The 19,241-nt window shown below is 45.9% G+C and overlaps 1 protein-coding gene across 7 annotated transcripts in view; it reads left to right on the top strand.

The window, feature by feature from the left end:
• TENM3 (teneurin transmembrane protein 3) overlaps positions 1-19,241 on the top strand; it is a 429,049-nt gene that overhangs the window by 400,172 nt on the left and 9,636 nt on the right. For all 7 annotated transcript variants that reach the window (XM_060291422.1, XM_060291421.1, XM_060291420.1 and 4 more), the window contains 3 exons: positions 7,877-8,052; positions 9,813-10,048; positions 15,418-15,714. In XM_060291422.1, coding sequence (XP_060147405.1) covers positions 7,877-8,052; positions 9,813-10,048; positions 15,418-15,714 — 709 coding nt within the window. The remainder of the gene's footprint in view (positions 1-7,876; positions 8,053-9,812; positions 10,049-15,417; positions 15,715-19,241) is intronic.

The following is a 19,241-nucleotide window of genomic DNA, read 5'->3' as shown; positions in this document are numbered from 1 at the left end:
GAAAAGGCATTCGGTGTGGAAACTGAGAACCTGGGCTCCAGCCTGACTTTGTCACTTACTCCACCTGTGGGTCCGCGCGAGGCACGGCGCCTCTCTAAAATTCTGCCTGCTCTAAGAAAATGTGGATTCTGCCATTTCTCCCCAACTTTTCCTAGGTCCCTGTCAAGGCTGATTCCAAAAGAAACAACATTTAAGAAGTTACCAGATTTCTTTTGCTAAAATAGTGTGGCCTTTCAGCCAAACCTGGTATCTATTATGCCGCTGGTAGTCATAGCAATTTACAATAATAAAATTTCTCTTTCCAAATGGGCTTCATACTTTTATTTTAACCTTTCCAGCTTTACCATAAGTCTTTCAAATCCACCTTGTCCTCACTCACTGCACAGCCATTTCCTGGGTGGGTCTCAGTGAGTGGCCAGGATACAAAGAGGAGAGCTCCGGAGAAGGATGGGTTTGTCCCCTGAGCGCTCCCGGGCCCCATGGAATCAATCAGGGAGGACGAGGGCATGCACAGTTCTGTCTGACAGATTCTTTGGAACAAAAATTTCCCTGACATCCCCTCTCCAGCAAGTCTACATTTCAAGGCCTGGCCAAGACCTGTTATCTAAACAAATAAGACGTGTCCCACTCGTTTCAACCTTCCGTAGTCAATAAACATTTTCTAAATGGTTTGAATAAGATCCTGTCTTAATGAGGGCTCACCCACAAGCTCACCCACATTCTGGAATGTCCTGACTCGGATCCCTTTGTCTCAGGCCTGTGAATTTCAGGGCTGCTCATTATCACTTCATCAGCTCTCCCTGATATGGTGATGACCACGGAAAGAAAGAGGCACTGGGCCACTTTTCTTGAATTCGATCTTTGAAAAATATCGAAAATAATGAAAAATGTCCTATCCACGACCATCTGTCACTAGGCTCGATGTTCAAAGTAAGGGTGGGACCAGAGGTGAGAAAGCAAAGATCTGCCTTTGTCTGTGGTCTTCTGAACTCATGTTGTCTGGGTGTCTGTGGTCTTCTGAACTCGTGTTATCTGGGTGTCTGTGGTCTTCTGAACTCGTGTTGTCTGGGTGTCTGTGGTCTTCTGAACTCGTGTTATCTGGGTGTCTGTGGTCTTCTGAACTCATGTTATCTGGGTGTCTGTGGTCTTCTGAACTCGTGTTGTCTGGGTGTCTGTGCTCTTCTGAACGCGTGTTGTCTGGGTGTTGCCAAACAGGATAGTGGCTTGACTGTAGGCCGCTGCCCTTTCCGGGTTTATGAAGCAAAGCAATGGCCAGAATTTTGCCCCATCGCAAGACCTCTGAATAAAATGCGACAGCAGCAGAGAAATGTGTGTGTTAACCCCTCTTTCCGCTCCCACCCTTGCAGTTCCACCCGTTCTCATCAGGATCCTCTTAGCCCTGGACACAAACATCATGTAAAATAATACCTTCTATTGTCTTTCTTATTTTGCATCTTCCCCGTTAGTTTTGGTAATGTGTAGGTAGCAGACAGCTAAGTACCAGATGAACCAATGATTTAAGAGTTGGTTGATTGCTCTACTTCCCTTGATGATGGAAGCATTTTGCATTTTCTCTTCAGAACCTGATTTTTTGAGGATTTCTAACTGACAACATTGCTCCTGAATTCAAAGAAATTATGATTTGCCTGTGAGATCGCTGTTAAAATATACAAACCTCAGTTTCGTTCCCAGAATGCTTACACGTAAATTCTTTTGATAAGAGTGTTACAAATTGCATTGTTGCTGTTAGGGTTCCAGACAGTCCACCGCGAGAAGCTTAAGTCGGGTTCTGTTCTGGTTTTGCCGTTTGCGCACGTCCTTCACCAGGCCTGCAGACCCAGGAGCGCTTTGTGCATATGTTTGTGTTATGATGAGGTTGGTAATTTTGTTCTGCTTTACCACAGTGACAGATAAGAAGCTATTACGGGTTAGCACTGTGAAAAAAGTATTGCCATACAGATGGCAAGGTTGGGGGGGGATTTTGTTTGGGGTTTTTTTTTTTTTTTGGTTTTGCAGGCTGTTAAACAGTGAAAGGACATTGGATTAAAGGAACTCTGATAGATGGGAGAAAAGATTCTCCCTCTGTGTCGGGGGGACAGTGGGGGAAAGACAGGTTGATTACGTCTTTCCTGGGAATCCTTACTGGGACTCAAGTCTAAAAGCACACGGTTGCAGCCCCACTCAGCAGCTTATTCCGGGTGGCCCTGGGGAAGACGCGGAAGAGCCAGCCACGACTGGCTCCCATCCAGACCAACACCTCCTGGTGTCTCAGCTTCTCAAGACAGGCCGATCTGGACTAGAGAAACCAGTCAGAGGTGACACATGCGTTTAGCTGGCTGGTGTCCATTCCTCTACAGGTGAGGAGAATAAAGGTCTGGGAGAGGAGCATCGCCAACATTTTAGGAGTAAATACACACATTTGTCTCACCTTTGAGACCAGTTCAGCGTCGGGCTGAATCTCAAGGCAAGGGGGACGGGGCAGCCCACTCAAAAGAGCCGCCCCTCTCAGGGCGACGGCTGCCTCTCCGCTGGTTTGCTTTCTTCTCTAAAGCCCTGCTCTCATGGACACAGATTTTTCTCAAAAACAGAAGGTAATTTTAGAAATGAAACATTTGATTAAAGAAGCCATGGGACTTCCCTGGCGGTCCAGCGGTTAAGACTCAGCGCTTCCACCGCAGGGGGCTCGGGTTCGATCCCTGGTCGGGGAACTAAGATCCCGCAGGGCGCGCGGAGAGGCCAAAAAAAAAAAGAAGAAGCCGTGTTATGGGGAAGCACTGAAGACAACAGACAATCCTGTTGAGTTTTAAAGAAAACTTGTTACCTTTGTTGAATGATGTTAGTTGACTCTGCTGTAATGTATCAACTGAATTGAATGTTTGCTTTTGAACAAGACTTTTTCTGGGTAAGAGTTAAAAGGCTTAGAACAAGCTAACAGACAACAGAAATAAGTATATCAGATTTTTTAATGCAACAAACTACATGTTAATTGTTACCTTATTCTTTTTATCTTTAGTAGACACTTTTAAAAGTGTCTAACTCACCAGCACGTGGTGTATAAGGAAGACAGGACTCTAATAAATTAGTTTTGTTCTGATGTTTTAGACCACTTGCCAAAAAAAAAAGTTTTCAAGAACTTTGTTTCTACCTGAATACATTTGCGGTATCAATAGTCTATTGACCTTGGTTGGTGACAGTCTCAGTCAGTGTTTCTCTCCGTTGAGGAACCACTAGAAGATGTTTAAGCAGAGAAGCGTGGTACTCGGGGCGGCTTCGGAAGATGGATTTGGTAGCCGTGAGTATGGGGAGAGGCGACAAGACCAGCTTTTGAAATCTAGGGTGTCTGTGGGAGTGGGAAGATATGTGAGAGACATTGTGAAGGAAAAGTAAAGAGCTGGGAACTTCTGTCTGTAAAGGGAAGCGAGAGAGAAAATTTCACGTCAGAACGGAATCAGCGTCTTCAACTGAGAAGGTCTGAGGCTCTGGCTTTCCGGGGCATTTGTCGATAATCCCGCTGTTTAGGAAACGTAAAAAGAGATTTAAAAATATACCACAAAGGGTAAAACAGCAAGTCTAGGCAAAAAAACGCAAAATCAAAATTAAAGACGAACAAACAGAGAAACATCAGTGAAGAGCATCGCAAAGGTCGTGGGGAGCCTGAGGGATTTGCCTTTTCCAGCAAAAGGGGCCTTTGTCAAGAGGGGTCAACCGGGAGTAAAGAAGAATGTGCTGTGCGATGAACTTGAAGCCGTGCGGCTGCGACCGGATGAGTGGAAAGGGGGGCATCAAGTTGATGTTCTAGTCAGATTCCCTGGAGCCTATCGCACTGTAAATTCAAGAAGCTCATAAAAGAAAACCATGTCTCAGATCTACAAGCTGGGCAGGCCTGGTTCACCAGCGAGGCCAAGCAGCCTTCCGTAGAGCCGCGAAGCTGCGCGGAAGCAGAGTATGTCCAGAGGCGTGTGTTTGATGGGAAGGCCCCTGTTAGCACCCGGGATCAAAGCTTTTCAGAGGACAGGCGAACATCGGCTGCTGCGTTGTTTTTCTGCTTTTGCCAGAGAAGGGATCGCCTGCCACGTCTGAAAGGCATCTTGGCCCCTTGTTCTCTCTCCCTCCCTTATCCGGCATCCCCTGGCAATTCTAATGGCTGCCATCCATCTTGTTGCGTTTCTGTTGTCATAGATGCGAATCTGTGCAGAAGTTTTCACAGATCCACAGGGAAATGGAAAAAATAAATAATGATGGGGAGGACATTTTCATAAAGCTTTACTGGTCCTTGTCAAGAAACTTCACCCTGAAGTTAGGTCCTTTCTATCTGTGGCATGAGTAATGGCCTTTCTTTATGAAATGATGCTAGTTAGAGGTGAGGAGTTTTTATTTAAAAACTCTCTGTTGGGCCCCAATTTTATTTTTTGTACTGGTTTGTGAAATCGGCAACTCAGGGAAGGATTCCCCGCTTGACGTGTCGCCCCGCCCCTGGGCTCCTTTACACCGAATTAAAGCCTTGCTTCCCTTTAAAACCTTCGTCACAGTCCCCAGTGATGAGCCTCCCTCTACCATATCAGGGACCCTACGCGGACCCTCCACTTCAGTGGGCTCTTCTGCTCCCTGACCTCACAGCCCGTCCGTCCTCAGTCCTCTGCACCCTCTCCCTGGCTGTCTTCCTGGCTGGAATGTGTCCTGTGCCTTCCTTACTCACCTGTACAAATCCGCATCGATTTCAAGGCCCAGCTTAGGTCCCCACCTTGACGTGGCCCTTCCCTGCTCTGCTCCAGCACGATCGCTCCATCACCTGCCCTCAGAGGGTGGGGGACTCTGGACCACCAGACTTCTGATGCTCTGTGTACCCACGATCCCCTCGCACCGTGACTAGCCCACAAAGCTCATTCAGAAACTGGTAGGTGACTGGCGGGGTAGACGCTCTGAAGGCCCTTCCGAAATAGCAGCTTTCCTGGCCGGCCCTGTGCGAGCCCTTCAGCCCTTTTAGTGCCTTAACGTAGATGCAGCCACTCGTCTGAAGGCACAAATTGAGGACTTCCAGGGCTAAACTGTGAAACTGGGCCACTAAGATGCCAGCTTAACCCTCTGTCATTCTAACTGCACTGCCTACAAAGGCTGCTCGTACTTTTATTTTCCAAAGAGCCAAAGGCTAATAGGTTAGCGTCTGAATGTGCAGCATCCGATGCTCTATGGCCATGCGCTCAGCATCCTGTGATAGGAAATGCCTGCCCAGCAGGACAGGGAACGTGGGGTAGGCCAGTGAAAGAGCAGAGGCAAAGGTTGGAGAAGTGCTTTCTGCAGGAGAAAGGTGACAGACCTGCTTTAGATTGAACGGAGCTAGAAAACATAAACCAGCAAAGGGGTCGATAAAGGGCAGGTGAGTGACAGCAGCAAGAATGAATCAGCAGAGTGCTGGCAGGTGGCATCACCTGTATAAAGCTACCGTTCTCCACTTCAAGTCAAGCCCTGTGATTTACAGAAGGGCTAAGGGACCTGGGTCCAGTGCATGAAAGTTCCAGTTATGGCCCCATCGTGAGATGCAAAGAGAGCCAGATCAAATCACCTGACCACATCATATTTTCGTTTTTCCACCTGTAAAATGGGAAGGGGGTGGGGGCATAGTGCAGCACTGAACTGCCTTTTACGTAGGAGCATTCCAAAGGATGTTAATTTATTTTTTCAATTTTTCTATAGCTTCTTTTTTTTTCTTCCAGTGTTATTGAGATATAATGGACAGACAGCACTGTGTAAGTTTAAGGTGTACAGCATAGTGATGGGACTTCCATACATCACGAAAGGATTATCACAATAAGTTTAGTGAACGTCCATCATCTCCTATAGATACAACATTAAAGAACGAGAAAATACACATTTTTTGCTTGTGATGAGAACTCTTGGGATTTTTCTCTCTTTACAACTTTTATATATAACTGACAGCAGTGTTAATTCTATTTATCACGTTGTACATTACATCCCTAGTACTTACTTATCTTAGGGTGTTCATTTCTTTAAAACACAATAGCTTATTTTTCATCGTATCCTATGAGAAATGTAACGCGCTGCAAGAATTATGTCCAGGTTAAGATTGCACTTTAAGCTGGTTTGGTCAGTAATTCTGTAACTCTGCTTTGCTGCATAAATAAACCTATGCTTGTTTGTTTCAAGAGCAATAATTTCTTCAAAAAAGCAGTTTTGGTTTCTTTCACTGACGCCTTAATCTGCTGGGGGCATTTGGGTTGCTGGAGAGGGAAGGGAGTCTGCTCTTTCACTTCAGCTCTGCCTTTTATGGGTCCAAACAATGATTACACTCAACGGCGCATTCTCTCTCTCTCTCTCTCTCTCTCTTTCTCTCTTTCTCCATCCTCCATCCGTCGCCCGCCTCTTTCTCCTGAGTGCCCGTTTCTGCCGCTGGCGAAGCAGCAGGGCAAGTTGTCAGATCAAGTCAGGCAAGCCCACGATCTGAGTGATGCTGTCCCCACTGAAGTAACGGGCCCTGAACAGACATCCGTCTCCTTCCTCCCTTCTGCCTTCCTAGCTCCGCCATGACATTGACCTTCTAGAGTCTGCTCCTAATTCCTATAACCACATTTTTCAAAGCTAATTTTTACAATCTAGAAGCCCTCTCTCCTTTTATTCCAAAGTATCATTTAAGTCCTTTTTTCTACCCCTTATTCCCTTGTTGCCCCATGTTTACACCCGTTATTAGGGTCCTCTTCACTGTTTTTCCTCCTCTGGTAGCTTCTGTCTTTCGCTAATAAGACTCTCTCTCTCCTAGTTCTGCACCTGGGCTTATTTTAAGTAGGGCGTGGCTCAGGTCTCCATTTCACTTAGACCTTTTATTGATGAAGCAGCCTTAGTATTAATATGAAATCCAATCTTAAGTATATTTTTTGTCCCAAGGAAGTCCCTGATTTTTCATCCAGGATTTACATTTTTTTCCCTTTCTTCAAACCACCTTTTCATTTTTGGAATTTTCTCTGGTGCTGCCACCAATAGAAAAGTCACCCCCAAAATCAATTTTTTAGTAAAATGTTGTATCTGTAATGCATATTTATGATAATAAGATAGCTTTTTAAATATATCCTAACACTTAAATTATAGGTGCCTCTTATATTTATATGCTAAAAAAAAAAGTGAAGGTATCATCATAAAAAAGCAAATAGTCATTAAATGTCAGGAAATATTACATCTCATTTCAGTAAACATGATAAATCATCATTCAAGATATCACCCACTCCTACAACATGAGTATAGACAAGATAGATTATCTCCACCCCGCCAACATTAAGTCCCAATTTACCATTATGAAGTAGGTCAATCACTGAGAAATAAAGTCTTTAGAAAAGGCCTTATTACATTAATTTGTTGAAGATGTCTCAGGATACCAAAGGAATATCTTTACATATGCAAATACTTACATGCATGTACATACACTGCTTTACAAAATTATATACATATTTTTCCATATTGCACTGCCATAGAGGGCATAAGTTAGTAAAACTTTCAAAAAGGATATAACAGTGAATTAAATCTACTTTATAGAAAATATGGAGGAATGCTAAGAAATTTAATATCAGCAAACATGTTCCCTTTGAAACAGCAAATTAGATGTGCAGGAGGAATGTGGTCACACTTGAGAGAATGACATGCTGGGGAGGGGAGCTGCTCTGTTTACTCTTGCCCTCGCAGGTGAGGCTTCTCTGTGTTCAACAGGCTTCCGATCACTTCAAAGCATGTTTGAAGTCCTCGCTGCACAGCTCATGCACAAAGACAAATATTCTTCCAAATGTGTGCAGCTACTGTTGCTGCAGACGCTCTCATGGGTAAGAAGAACTTGCAGTTTCCTATTTAATGCCGAGTTCATGCCTCTTTTATTCAGCTATGACAGTGAAGGTCGTCTGACAAACGTGACGTTTCCAACCGGAGTGGTCACAAACCTCCATGGAGACATGGACAAGGCTATCACAGTGGACCTTGAGTCATCCAGCCGAGAAGAAGGTGTCAGCATCACTTCAAACCTGTCCTCCATCGACTCATTCTACACCGTGGTTCAAGGTAAACACGAAAGCAGAGCTTTCAATGGCCCAGTTTAAAATACTGCTGGTGGGGCTTCCCTGGCGGTCCAGTGGTTAAGACTTCACCTTCCAATGTAGGGGGTGCGGGTTCGATCCCTGGTCGGGGAGCTAAGATCCCACATGCCTTGGGGCCATAAAACCAAAACATAAAACAGAAGCAATATTGTAACAAGTTCAATAAAGACTTTAAAAATAGTCCACACCAAAAAAAAAAAACTCTTTAAAAAATAAAATACCACTGGCAGCCGGGTAGAAAGTGGCAACCCGCATTTTAAAAGATGAACCAGGAAAGAGAAGGTGGAAATATAAACCCCTAGAGATATCGATGGGATGGTCTAATGTCTACGTGTAGTGTTTATTTAGTGATATATACGTATATAAAATCACATAACATCTAAAACAATCTGTTAACCTAGAAATGACGGTTTTTTTCTTTCCCATTTAATAAAACACGTTAATTCCCGCTCTTCGCTTGCATCTAAAGGCCCTTTGGCATCATCATCACTGCCGTGGAAGGCCAGCAGGCCGAGCTTTACCGAACCCGTGCACGATGCAGCATTTGAATCGCGTCTCATGCCATCACTGGGGGTTGTGTGCCCATATGTGTAATAGCTCAACTTTCCGTTTTTTCATTCAGTCTGTAGGTATATATGTCCAATAACTCCATGATGGACCCTCCCACCATATTCCTTTTTGATGTAATCTTGAAAAGGCCCGTTTACAATGACAATTGCAACTGTGAGGTCATTGCTCTAAGACTCATTGCTAAGTCTGAGTTAAGCTTCTCTGACTCTTTTTTTTTTTTTACCAATTCTGTCAGGTAATCTCTCTCTACAGTCATCTAAAATCAGTATTGCTTGAATTCATTGCTTCCCCAAATGGTCCTGTATTATTCAAAATTTTTAACTTGAGGCAATAGCCTACAGTATGAGAGGGTGTTTTGTACAAAATATGACTGCCTTTTTTTTTTTTTTAATTTATTTGTTTTTGGCTGCATTGGGTCTTCGTTGCTGTGCGTGGGCTTTCTCTAGTTGTGGTGAGCGGGGGCTACTCTTCGTTGCGGTGCACGGGCTTCTCATTGCGATGGCTTCCCTTGTTGCGGAGCACAGGCTCAAGGCACACGGGCTTCATTAGTTGTGGCACGCGGCTCAGTAGTTGTGGCGCACGGGCTTAGTTGCTCCGTGGCATGTGGGATCCTCCCAGACCAGGGCTCGAACCCGTGCCCCCTCTTAACCACTGCGCCACGAGGGAAGCCCGACTTCCTTTTTTAAAGTCAATTTCAGGGGGAAATATCTCCTTATATTTTTGGTATAGAAGGTACAGATATTAAATCATTTCAAAACATCTTTAACAAAAGATATAGGGATGACTATTGGGAAGATGTCTTCTAAACCCTTGGAGGAGACACACCAGCCTCTGAAAAGAACACATACTTGGTTCTTTGCAAAACGTTTACTGGAGGTCGAACCTTCATTTATTTCATCAGGCAAATAAAGTAGAGAAGGACTTTAAATTCCCCTGAAGTTTGCCTTTAACATTCAGCCAAATCTGTTACAGCATGAGATGCCAGAAATCGAAGTTGTTTTGTTATTTTCTAAAAGGATATCATTAAGTACTTTTCATTCCCTTATAAATGGAGTCCAGTCAATGTTTTAGAAATTCATATCACTTCTAACCCCGCAAGCGATCTGGTGTTTAATGCACACCTACAGTTCGTGTTTTCTGCTGCTTGTTTTCTAGATCAGTTAAGAAACAGCTACCAGGTTGGTTACGACGGCTCCCTTCGAATCCTGTACGCCAGTGGCCTGGATTCGCACTACCAGACAGAGCCACACGTTCTGGCCGGCACAGCTAACCCAACAGTTGCCAAAAGAAACATGACTCTTCCTGGTGAAAACGGTCAGAATTTGGTGGAATGGAGATTCCGAAAAGAGCAAGCCCAAGGCAAAGTCAATGTCTTTGGTCGAAAGCTCAGGGTAAGTCAGTGTCAGAGCGAGGTGACAGCCACCCGGTCCTCCGTGTCATGCTGTGGCCTGTCCACGAGGGCGGGCCTAGGACTCATCTCCTGTTCACACTCAGGGTAACACCTTACCTTAGAGCATGAGTTACAGCCAACCATCAAGGCATCAGATCGCTCATAGAAAAACTATTTGAGAAAAGTGTTTTCTTAATATAGCTTTGATTAAAAATCAGTTCTTCCCATAGAGAATGGACTTGAGGATATGGGGAGGGGGAAGGGTTAGCTGGGACAAAGTGAGAGAGTGGCATGGACATATATACACTACCAAACGTAAAATAGATAGCTAGTGGGAAGCAGCTGCATAGCACAGGGAGATCAGCTCGGTGCTCTGTGACCACCTAGAGGGGTGGGATAGGGAGGGTGGGAGGGAGATGCAAGAGGGAGGGGATATGGGGATATATGTATACGCATAGCTGATTCACTTGGTTATACAGCAGAAGCTAACACACCACTGTAAAGCAATTATACTCCAAAAAAGGTGTTAAATTAAAAAAAAAAATCAGTTCTTCCCTGGGAGACTAGGGTAGCGCATGTAGCACAATTCCAGATAGCTGGATGGCCGACAGATTCTTGTCTTACTGATATTGCCCTAATAACCTTACGCTTTTCCTTTACCCACTCAGGAGTGATGGCTTCCTAATGGGATGGGGATGGGTAAGAGTTGGATGAAATGTTAAAAGTATTCCAAGTCATAAATATGTATCTTGAAAGAGGTGGGTTGGCCTTTGAAAGGTGGATCCTTCCTTTGCATTCTCAATATTTTTAAAGTACAGCTTAGGCACCTAGAAGAGGACCAACATCGGAAACCCCCTGCCACCTCCTCCCTATTGAAGGGAAACCCAAACTGACGTTACTGTTATGAGAAGTGTGATGACATTGCTGATTACGCTAGTGTAATTGACCTCTGCAAAGTGTTCTCTGTGTTGCCTTCTTAGGTGTTTTTATTCCTCCATCTCACATTGTGGGCCAACGAGATCTAGAAAGCAAGCTGTGCTTTATGATAGCTGTTTGGTAAAGACATCATAGATTAACTACTAAAACACAGGTTACAAGGAACCACCTTCAAACCACTATAAACTGAACTGGATTCATTCTTTCTATTAGCAAACAGATTTTCATTTATCAGATAAATGTGGATAACTATTCCTAAAATTACTTCCCTTGCTGTTTAAAAAAAAGTTACTTAAAATCAAGGAGAGACAAAAAACATGGAGGATACCATTCATGTCCTTTTTTCAGCAACAAAAAATGGTTAAATTATTATTATTATAACAGGCCAACATTATTTCCCAGGACAAGCCCTCATGGTAAGAAACAGCTACTACATATTGTCTCTGGCTATTTCCAAGAAATAGAAATGAAGTGAGAAGGAATCAGTGCCTCAAATACAGACTGTCCAACTCACAGTTACATTCTAATTCCTCTTCAGTTGCAAGGCAGGGGTTGGGACTCTAGATGCACGGTCTTCTGAAACCAGTGTTGTGCTCCCACTTCACCCGTCTCCCAGGCTATGGGAGCCTGGATGCCCTAGCTCCGGGGCCCTGCACCAGGAGTTCTGGTGTATAGGAGCTGGGGAGGCTGGAAGGAGGTTATCCCGTGAGAAGGGCCAGAAGAAGATGGAATAGAACCTCAGAAAGAAGAGCATGATTAGGGGGCAAGTAACATGATGGGAAGAAAACAAGCTCCAGGCTCATTCCGGGGTCGCTTTCAGAGGGTCTTGGTCTGTTACCAGAGTCAGCGCCAGCCCTGGCCTTTTCTTCTGCCGAAACAAGGAACTGAGCTGCCTGCGTGCCTGTCGGCTGCTACCACTGACCGCTGCCCCGGGCCGTGCTTGCTTGGGTCACTGCAAACTGGAAGCTAGTTCACAGGCTTTGTCTTAGTCAGCTACCCCTACAGCAGGTGTGGTGTGCCCGTACTCACACATACACACACGCACAGAGTCCCACGTGTACCTGGACACGGGACTTACTTCATCAAAAGACACGAAGGTTCTCGCATTTGTGCTCAAAAAATGTGGGTTCTAGATCAGGCTCCACTTTTTACTAATAATAGATCTTATAGGAAAATCCTAACATCTGTAAAGCTCATTTTCCTTACCTATATGATGATATCCATATCATGACGGCAATAATACGATATTGTCTAGATAATATCCTGACCTTATGACACAGACACGATATAGATTAGCCTGTGCTCCGCAACGGGAGAGGCCACAACAGTGAGAGGCCCGCGTACCGCAAAAAAAAAAAAAAAAAGAAACGCTGTATATCACAAAGGAATTCATGGTGAGCTTTTATCCAGACACAACATTTGGATTCATTTTTATGTAGCTGGAGGTATCGTAACGATCTGATAGAAGGTTTTTCATCTTAGGTGAACTACTCAATGTAACTTGATTTTTTTTTATGTTAAAAATATTTATTAAAAGGCCACTGGGGCAACAATGCTGGTCCTCTATGACTGTCAAAAAAAAGTTTGCAAAATAGTTGTGATTTCATACAGGTGCAGTTAAGCGGACTGTGTTCCAGATGGAAATGTCCCTTGACTTGTGCATTTTGTCTGCAACACCCAAAGGAGAACGTGCAGGCAGGTTTGAGAGGGATGGAAAAAAACAAAACATCTGTTAGTATCTTCTGAAATGTTACCTATTGAATAACAGTGGCTGGTGTCTGGAAACAGTAAGAACAGTTAAAACCTTGGCTTGTGTTGTGAACGTGGAGAAAAACACAGCCACATTCTAATTCTTTCCTCATTTCTTCAGTTGGAGGACACAAGAAAGGCATTTGTCTGGATAAAAAGAAAAATGTTAACTGCTATCCAGATGTTTGGTCTCGCGGTGCTTCTAGATGTTTCCATATGGTGACATGCGTGATGTGGCAGCGTTAGATGTTCTCCTGGACGCTTTGGTGTTGTGCAGCCAGAGTCCCAAACCAGAGCGACAAATCAGAAGCCCGGTGGTGGGCTCAGGCATGCAAAGAAGGGGTCCCAGGCCTGCCTCTGGCCCTTCTCCCTTCCTGACCAAGCAGCCACACTGGATCTGCAGAGCAGATTCCCTGTACTCTACCCGTAGGAAATTCTGCAGAGACAAAGGAGGGCTCAGGAAGGCAATAAAGACTCGAGATACAAATTAAAATGAATACAAGTAAAACGCAAACAGATGGGGTGCGACTGCGGGCTGCCGTCCATGGAAACTAACTACACAGGCGGCCTCGCTTGGCTATTCGTAGCCTGGAATAACCTGAGGACGGATAAAGGAGGGCAGACCTAAACGCTCTGTTGTTTTGTTTTGGTTTTTAAATCACAATGTGAGAAAAACAAGAGCCCCAGGAAACCATTTAAATTGTGCAAAGCCTCTTCCTTAAGGCATCACAAGTGTGCAAATAGAAGCTGAAGAGCTGGATTCTGCCAGTTCAGTATTGAGCTCTTTGATATCAAATCACATCTATAAAACTTCAGACTTCAAAGTACGTCCTTGTAAGCTAGTAGCTTCCTTCCAAGGTACACAAAGCATCCTGCAAACCTAAACTCATCAAGTCTCACAACATTCACAGACGGCCGAGCAGCTATTCTGCAGACATTTCCATTTGGGAAAACAGAAGCCTGGAAAGCCTTCAGCTGGCTGGTCAGAATCATATAAACTAACTGAGAGCCCAGGGCCTCGGGGCTTCTAGACCTTGTGGTGTGTGGAAATGGGGCTTTCGGACTCCTGGCTGCCCCCTCCGACACAGGTGCACACCCCACAGCAACACATACCAGTTGCTCTATGGCTCGAGGGGTTTTTCTTTTTCCTGCATCAGCTGGATCTGCAGTGACAGAACTGAAAACTTAAGGCCTCCTCACTTGCATCCAGGGCTCTGCTTTCTCATTCGTTGTGAATCATCTGGGCGCTTCCCCGGCACCCTGACCCCGACCACTTTGCCTGTTAGGCATGAACTTCTTTTCAGCTGATATCTTTACCCTTCCATGGACTTCACAGTCCTCCCCCTGAAGAGCTAATTGGAAAAGTTTAAATAAAGCTTAAGGAGAATTTTTTCATGGGCCTTGTTTAATGGCCGTGATACAAGGCACAAATTTTTATCCCAGATTTTACATAAATATACGTGTATATTATGTATGGACATACATGTATGTTTACATATACTGGGGGGGGTGTATAAGTGGTGGGTATATATGTGTGTGTATATAAGTGGTGTGTGTGTATAAGTGGTGTGTGTGTGTGTATAAGTGGTGTGTGTGTGTATAAGTGGTGTGTGTGTGTGTATAAGTGGTGTGTGTGTGTGTGTGTGTGTGTGTGTGTGTGTGTAAGTGATCAGCTGGCACTGTCTGTTTTGAAGGTTCTAGCTAGGACATGGTCAAGTAAAATTAAGATTTTCCCATTTAACTTGCAACAGTCCAAACAGTTAATAAGCATTTTGGTATGGACAAGCCACCATCACCACAAGGTGCAGTAGAAAACCAAAGAATGGACTGGCCCTTGTCTTCTGCAAACACTGTAGACCATGTGTAAAGTAGAATTGAACCAAGGCCACGTGTCCAGCACAGTAGCAGATGCTGGCTGGTGTGTGCCCTGGACCACAGACAGTAACAGCCAGATGTAGTCAGAGATTCTGGACGTGACACAGAGACCCTACGACAACAGCATGGGGCTAGATTTGTAAAGTAAGCACAGTGGCCAGACTGTAGATGTGGGAGTGAAGGATCTGAAGTCCTTGCCAGTGAACCAGATGTTATCAAAGAAAAAGGCATTCCAAAAAATTGTGACACTTCAGCACGTAGCCAAAACCAAGGGTCATGTTTGTAACCTCCCACTATTTCAACTAATTAATAATTTACAGTAATGTGGGTTCCACATTATCTGCTCTTAACTGCTCCTCGAAGGGCTAGAATCACGTTTACCACCGTTTTCTTTAATGTAGCCATGATTAATCTAGTAAGCAATTATTTCCCAATGTCTTCTGGGCGGGGCGGGGCAGGGATTTGAGTAATGTGCAGAGATGTCAGGTTTACCACCTGCCTATCTTCTGAGCAAACTTGAAAGCACATGCATTTCGGCATTTTTCTCATCAGTTGCTTAAGGTTACAAAATTGAACTGAAAAGGTTTTGAACAAATGCCAGGCTGTATCTCTGCTTAATGAAACCTTTTAAAAGAGCAGTTAATCTACTGCCTTGCACTTGTGCCCAAGAAGTTGCTAAATTAGTTTACTGACAAAGAGAATCAATCATCATAAGCGGTGTTTAAACAATAGTGGGGACCCTGAGGGGTAATAAGGGGCTGGTACTGGAACGGCGTGATTTATTTTATCCTCTTGTTTGCGTGGTAACAGGTTAATGGCAGAAACCTCCTTTCAGTTGACTTTGATCGAACAACAAAGACAGAAAAGATCTATGATGACCACCGTAAGTTCCTCCTGAGGATCGCCTATGACACCTCAGGGCATCCGACTCTCTGGCTGCCAAGCAGCAAGCTGATGGCCGTCAATGTCACCTATTCACCCACGGGTCAAGTGGCCAGCGTCCAGCGGGGAACTACGAGCGAGAAAGTAGATTACGACGGACAGGGGAGAATCGTTTCCCGGGTTTTTGCTGACGGGAAAACATGGAGTTACACGTACTTGGAAAAGGTACGCCTGCACACGGAGGGTAAACACAGGTATTTTCCAGCAGTCACCCAAGCGCACTTCCGGGGGGCCAGTGTCACGTGACTGAGCCCCGCTTGTTATTCTGAGTACCCACATGTAAATCACAGCTGTAGAGCACTGATGAATTTCTGCATTAGCCACGGTGTTTCTCCTCAGTTAAGTTCTCCTCTCCGAGACCCTTTTACGTGATTTGTGCTGTGAACAAACAAGCCACAACAGCGCCCACCTGCCAACCTCATGCGTCAACAACATTCACAAATTAGACCTTGAGCTTGTTAGTCATTTGTAAATCATCTCCGTGCGAGCTGTTTCATTTGAGAAAGAGCCTTACGCATTCGCACAGTTAAAACTGTCAGTTTTGCGTTGTTGCCCGCAGAGCTTCGACATAACCATAAAAAGCACATACACCTGACTTATGCATTAGTAACCAAAAGAGGCTGTTTTTTAAAAAAGCCACGCGTCTGGTCCTCTGTGGCCTCTCCCCTTTCTTCTGCATGTAAAGGGCAGCCATTCTTGAGACCTGTGCACAACACCAAACAAGACTTCAAGTTATACGTGTGCAGAATGCCAGGTCGTAGATGCCAGCTTTCGGGTAGTGACTGGGGTCAAGAGAGAATGAAAGGAAAAGGGAAAAGGAGGGACTTCCCTGGTGGTCCACCGGTTAAGAATCCTCCTTCTAATGCAGGGGATGCGGGTTCGATCCCTGGTCCGGGAACTAAGATCCCACACGCCACGGGGCAACTAAGTCCACGCGCCACAACGGCTGAGCCCGCGCGCCCCAAGGAGAGATCCCATGTGCCTCAACTAAGACCCGAAGCAGCCAAAGATAAATATTTTTAAAAAAAGAAGAAAGAACAATAGAGGAAAAGACCACCCCTCTGTAGTTCCTTTCTGAAGAAGTAGAATCCACCAAGAAGCATATTCATGGGAGGTTTCACCTGCCTTTGAGATGCAGGTTCGCACTGGTTTTGCGTTTGGGTGCCTCTCAGCTCAGTGCACCCACACTGCCAGCGGCCACACGGCAGCAGAGGCACAGACACAGCTCCCAGCCTCACTGCCTGCCCCCTCCTCGGTTACACAGAATAACCCTGTCCTCCGAACACTCACACGCACGTCCCTGTCGCGCTCACTCGCCCCGTGGTGTCTCCAGCAGAGATGCTCTGGACCTCCCTCTCCCCGCACCTGAGCCGTCCTGGCTACTTCCTCTTCCTGAGGACCAGTTCGTGTTCAGGGTTCACCTTCAGGCAGCCCGCTAACTCTACAGTGCTTCCAGCTGCCACCCTACTTGCCAGTTTCTCCTCTTGCAAACCCGCCTATGTGCCCTCCTTAGAAGAGACGCACCCCTGAGACAACGGAGGAGACCCATTAGGTGACAGTTTCCCTCCAGACTCGTCATCACACGCTATGGTTAGTCCTCCGGCTGTTATTTGTTGAGAGAGCACAGAGTAAGCCCCCTCCACACTTACCTTCCTGAGAGCAAATCCCGACACCTGGAGAATAGCTCATCCTGCAACCTACAAGCCCCGAGACAACTCCTGCCTGAAGTTGCTGGGAGTGGAACACTACCTCATTCTGCAACACTCTTCCCAATTTAAATTAAGCGCATTACAGAGAAGAGTAACAGAAATATAAACCCCCAGACTGGGAATTCCCTGGCGGTCCAGTGGTTAGGACTCCGCGCTGCCAATGCTAGGGTGTGGGTTTAATCCCTGCTCGAGGAGCTAAGATCCCGCGAGCCGAGCAGTGAGGCCAAAAATAAATAAATAAACAAAATAAACTCTCAGGCCCCCAAAATTGAGAGTAGTGACCATAATGTGACTGAAAAATCTTTAAAGGGAGCAAAGGAGCATGTCATTGGTAAGGGCCACTGTCACAAAATGACACCAGCAGTGACCGAGATCACGTCCATGTATCAACAGGGATGAGAAAAGCCAACGAGCACTTTCTCACCACCTCTCCCAAATCTCTCAAATCCACCCAGACTATTTCCGTTTCCTCGCTAGGATAGGCACCCTAGGCCAGAACTTATCCAGGGCCAAGTAAGGAGTATCACTACCTGCCGTGAGCTGTGATTCTGAATGACTCTGCAGCGCTGGGTCCTGGGCCTGTGAATTCGGCAGCGGTCCAGGCTTCCTCGGAAGGCTGCAGACCACCAGGAACAAGTCTCAAGACTGTTGCCGCGGAGTCTGCGCACAAAAATTGCCCCTAGATGTGCCCAGAGAGGAGGTTCTGCAGAAGCGTAAGTCAGGCAAACTGCTTCTGAAAATGATGGACGATAAAGAAGCAAAGAGGGCTTCCCTGGTGGCGCAGTGGTTGAGAGTCCGCCTGCCGATGCAGGGGACGCGGGTTCGTGCCCCGGTCCGGGAAGATCCCACATGCCGCGGAGCGGCTGGGCCCGTGAGCCATGGCCGCTGAGCCTGCGCGTCCGGAGCCTGAGCTCTGCAACGGGAGAGGCCACAACAGTGAGAGGCCCGCGTAAAAAAAAAAAGGAGGAGCAAAGAATGAGCCTTGGACACAGGGTTATGAGTTTCTATGTCAAAAGCAAAGAGCGAGTCCCGGTGCGGGGGGTAGGTGGGGAAGTGGGCTCCTAATCTAACCACCTCCCAGCTTGGCCATCCTTCCATTCGGTCTACCAGGTTTTAGAGGGGGCTTCCTCAGAGGATAGAACCGCCCATGCACTGCACCACGGCAAAAGCTACCTAACCAGCCTCCAGGTTGGCCTTGTCTCGCGTTGGCCTAATACATTGTCTTTTGTCTTTCTGCAGTTACTTGCCAAATATACAGAGCTTATTTTTTTATTTTATTTTTTTGGGGGTACGCGGGCCTCTCACTGTTGTGGCCTCTCCCGTTGCGGAGCACAGGCTCTGGACGCGCAGGCTCAGCGGCCATGGCTCACGGGCCCAGCCGCTCCGCGGCATGTGGGATCTTCCCGGATCGGGGCACGAACCCGTGTCCCCTGCATCGGCAGGCGGGCTCTCCACCACTGTGCCACCAGGGAAGCCCCAGAGCTTATTTTTATTTATCTATCTATTCACCTTATAATTTAGCACCAAAGCAAGTCTGTAGCCCAGGAACCATCCTCCCCGCACCTGAGGTACAAGTCTGATTTGGTTCTCACAAAAGGAAATTTCAGAATTCAGATTCTCCTGTCTTTACAGATGCCATTTAAGAATCTGCAGACAAACAGAATATCTGGATCCATGTTCCTAATGAGGGCGTTGACAGCTCTCATTCACCGAGTGATGTGTTTGCAGCAGTGTTTGTTGCTGTTGATGCTTTAGGTACCCATGATCCATTCTGGGCTAATTTTATCTTTCTTCTTTATTTATTTTTAATAAATTTATTTTATTTATTTTTGGCTGCGTTGGGTCTTCGTTGCTGTATGCGGGCTTTCTCTAGTTGCGGCAAGTGGGGGCTACTCTTCGTTGCGGGGCACAGAGCACGGGCTCTAGGCACGTGGGCTTCAGTAGTTGTAGCACGCGGGCTTAGTAGTTGTGGCTCACGGGCTC

This window comes from Globicephala melas, chromosome 21 (genome assembly GCF_963455315.2).
Source record: "Globicephala melas chromosome 21, mGloMel1.2, whole genome shotgun sequence".
NCBI lineage: Eukaryota > Metazoa > Chordata > Mammalia > Artiodactyla > Delphinidae > Globicephala > Globicephala melas.
This window is presented reverse-complemented; position numbering and strand designations above follow the sequence as displayed.